Source organism: Vollenhovia emeryi, unplaced genomic scaffold (genome assembly GCF_000949405.1).
Source record: "Vollenhovia emeryi isolate VEMERY1.0 unplaced genomic scaffold, V.emery_V1.0 DF940599.1, whole genome shotgun sequence".
NCBI classification, from domain to species: Eukaryota; Metazoa; Arthropoda; class Insecta; order Hymenoptera; family Formicidae; genus Vollenhovia; species Vollenhovia emeryi.
In genome coordinates, this window is record NW_011965767.1 from 1 (window position 1) to 3,052 (window position 3,052).

The 3,052-nt window shown below is 52.0% G+C and overlaps 1 protein-coding gene across 1 annotated transcript; it reads left to right on the forward strand.

Moving 5' to 3' along the window:
• The first annotated feature begins 104 nt into the window (after positions 1-104).
• Positions 105-2,926, forward strand: LOC105555879. The gene is made up of 2 exons (XM_012002921.1): positions 105-780; positions 2,401-2,926. Exons 1-2 carry the CDS (start codon positions 105-107, stop codon positions 2,799-2,801), a joined length of 1,077 nt encoding a protein of 358 aa, XP_011858311.1. The 3' UTR covers positions 2,802-2,926.
• The last annotated feature ends 126 nt before the right edge of the window (positions 2,927-3,052 follow it).

Below are 3,052 nucleotides of genomic sequence, written 5' to 3' on the forward strand. Positions count from 1 at the left end.
CCTTTTTCGCATAGGCAACCCAATGTGTACCCGGACCCACCTTGTCGTCGAGATTTACGATGCCACACTCCTGACGTCGGGCTTTTACGGGTAGATCGTCGCGCATGAACACCCCTCTAAAGTGTGGTAAGAAACATCGCGCTCTGAAAACCGGTAACCTGAAGGAGATCGCTTTGGAGAGACATTTCAAGCCGATAGTCGAACCGTTGAAACGCATCGCCGAACGTGTCGAAAACTCATCCGATGGAGCCGTTCTCGCGAAGACAGCACGCAAGGAGAGCACCTACGATTATGGTGACGACGACGACGACGACGACGACGACGACGATGTTTTCAAAGCGACAACTCCAGACGAATCCTTGAAGGTGAAAACAAAACAACAATGGCCTATCGAGACCGCAGCCTCACCCACAATCGGTTCCACGCCAATAGAATCGCGCAAGATGATTCGATCTACACCGATAGAATCGCGAACGACTGTTACACCATACGTGGAACGGGAAGAAGAAGTGTACGAGACGGATGAGGCGCCGATCTCGCTCGAAACGTCTGCGAGAGAGACTCTGCAAACGGCGCAAGGTCATGATTTGTTGCATAGTCAATTGGGACCGTTGGGACAAAAATACATAGGCGATCTTCTCGGCGGAGAGAACAAGAATGCGAACGATCACGTTTACGGTGTGTACGTCAGCAAGGATGGGACTAAACTCGGTGACAAGCGATTCGACGTGGACAAGGACGATGCGATGATCATCGATGGAACGAGGTACGTCGGTACTCCCAGTGTTTGAAATGCGATTGTGGTTACGTGGGCGCTACGTTACTTATTGCCAGACGACAAGAAGAGGTTCTTCGTTTGATCGATTGGGGCCCTGAGAAGGGCCGGTGGTTAGTTCTTAGAAGAACTGTTTCGAATTAGTTAGTTGAGACAGCGGATTTCGTCTATCCTGCTGCTTCTGTTTCCATGCTGTAGCGTAGGAGCCTGTCTGGGTCCACTTGTCCGCAGTGGTTATGTCGGAACTCGGTGAGATGGGCCGTGAATTCCGTGGATCCAGTGGTCCTAGAGGTGGGTGCCGTGGTCGGCTAAATCTCGGTGGTGGTAGCGTTAAGCCCGTGTCCCACTACGTACCGCGGACGCGGATTGGATTGGGATTACGGATTGCGGATCACATTTCAGCCAATCAGACGAGGCGGCCTTGAACCCGATTGGTTGAATTTCGATCCGCAATCCGTAATCCCAATCCAATCCGCGTCCGCAGTACGTAGTGGGACACGGGCTTTAAGCGTTCTAATAACCACGGTACGAGAGTATCGGTTGGTGAATTTGCCGATGTAGTTGGAGAAATTGGCTGCTTCTCCTGCTTAACAAATGAAGATAGGCCTGCGAGCGTGTAATCAGGAGTTATTGCCCGCGGCGGCGTAGTAGGAATGAAATTCTCCTGGAGAGGCTGCTCTGGCCGTGGCGGAGGAGGTCTGGTGACTCGTTCGGCTTGAGGTACCGTCACCACAGATAGAATGCGTATTTGGCTCTTCTTCCTTGGCAGAGTTTCCTCTGGAGAGCTGGACGGCTGGGTGGTGTGCCGTCGCTTCTTCCGTTGTGGTGAGGAAGGCGTTGAGTTGACCTCGTGGAAAGCCGCTGGTTACTGCAGACGCCCAGGTTGATGCCTCTCTGCTCCCGTCGTTAGGAACGACAGCGATTGCGATGTTCTCTGCTCCCGTTGGTAAAACCAACAGCGATTGCGATGTTCTCTGCTCCCGTTGGTAAAACCAACAGCGATTGCGATGTTCTCTGCTCCCGTTGGTAAGACCAACAGCGATTGCGATGTTCTCTGCTCCCGTTGGTAAAACCAACAGCGATTGCGATGTTCTCTGCTCCCGTTGGTAAAACCAACAGCGAATGTTATCGAGGACTCTTCCAGCAAGGGAATCGTCCCGATAGGTTACCCCATTGGAATACTGAACTGGCCTCCACGCGGGCCTCCTTATATAACCCCCGAGACTGGATTTTGATTCCGAGTTGCCGGTCGCCATGCGCGGCCTAGCGGCGGTCGGCGAACTAATCAGTAGATGCAGTTCGCGCCTGACCACTCACTTCGGAAGGGAGGGGGAAACAGACGAACGACTATCGCCTCGTAGAGGCCTGCGCCGTGTAAAGGCAGAAAGAGAGATGATCGCCTCGTAGAGGCCTGTTCCGTGTAACGGCCGAAAGATCGTTGATCGCCTCGTAGAGGCCTGTGCCGTGAAACGGCAGACAGATCGTTGATCGCCTCGTAGAGGCCTGCGCCGTGTAACGGCAGACAGATCGTTGATCGCCTCGTAGAGGCCTGCGCCGTGTAACGGCAGAAAGTGAATTACATCGGCGTAGCCGTGTAGCGAATATGAGACTAACATTTTCAACACCCGGTCTGTACGAATTGATTTTCAAACGACTCCCCGACGATCTTGTATACACCAAAAACGATTTGCAAACGTATAAGAGTATACTGCTGACGACAAACGCTCACAGACGCGGTCGCAGCGCGAGTATGCCGATCATGGGTAACAAGGGTTACAAGTACAGTATGATTATCGGTCTGCTCATTCGCGGTGATAAGAAAAAAGGCGCGGGTGCGACCCGCGTCCCGTCAACCATGAGAGTAACCGATAACAAAGTAGATTACGTTCACTGGGACGATCCCAACGAATTAACAGATCGTCTTCGATTGCTCGATTCTTCTCGTCTCGCTGGCAACAACGCTCACGACAACGAAATTCTATCGATAATCGAGGAGCTTCGCGAGGCTGGATTCATTATAAATTAACCTGGTTTCATCAATCGTGTCGGCAGTACGGTTCACACACCGAAGACGTCATGTATGTTAACAAGTTTGGCATGTCTCTGGAGAGACATGAAAACGACGGAATTGCATTGAACGAAACACGTTCGTCAATCGCATCTTTGCGGAGGTACGTGCTCGAAAATACGTTGAATCTAAACATTGGTGACTACGACGGACGCTCGCGTAAGATACGACGTATAGGTGAATCTCACGACGAGAACGACGCGACGAGT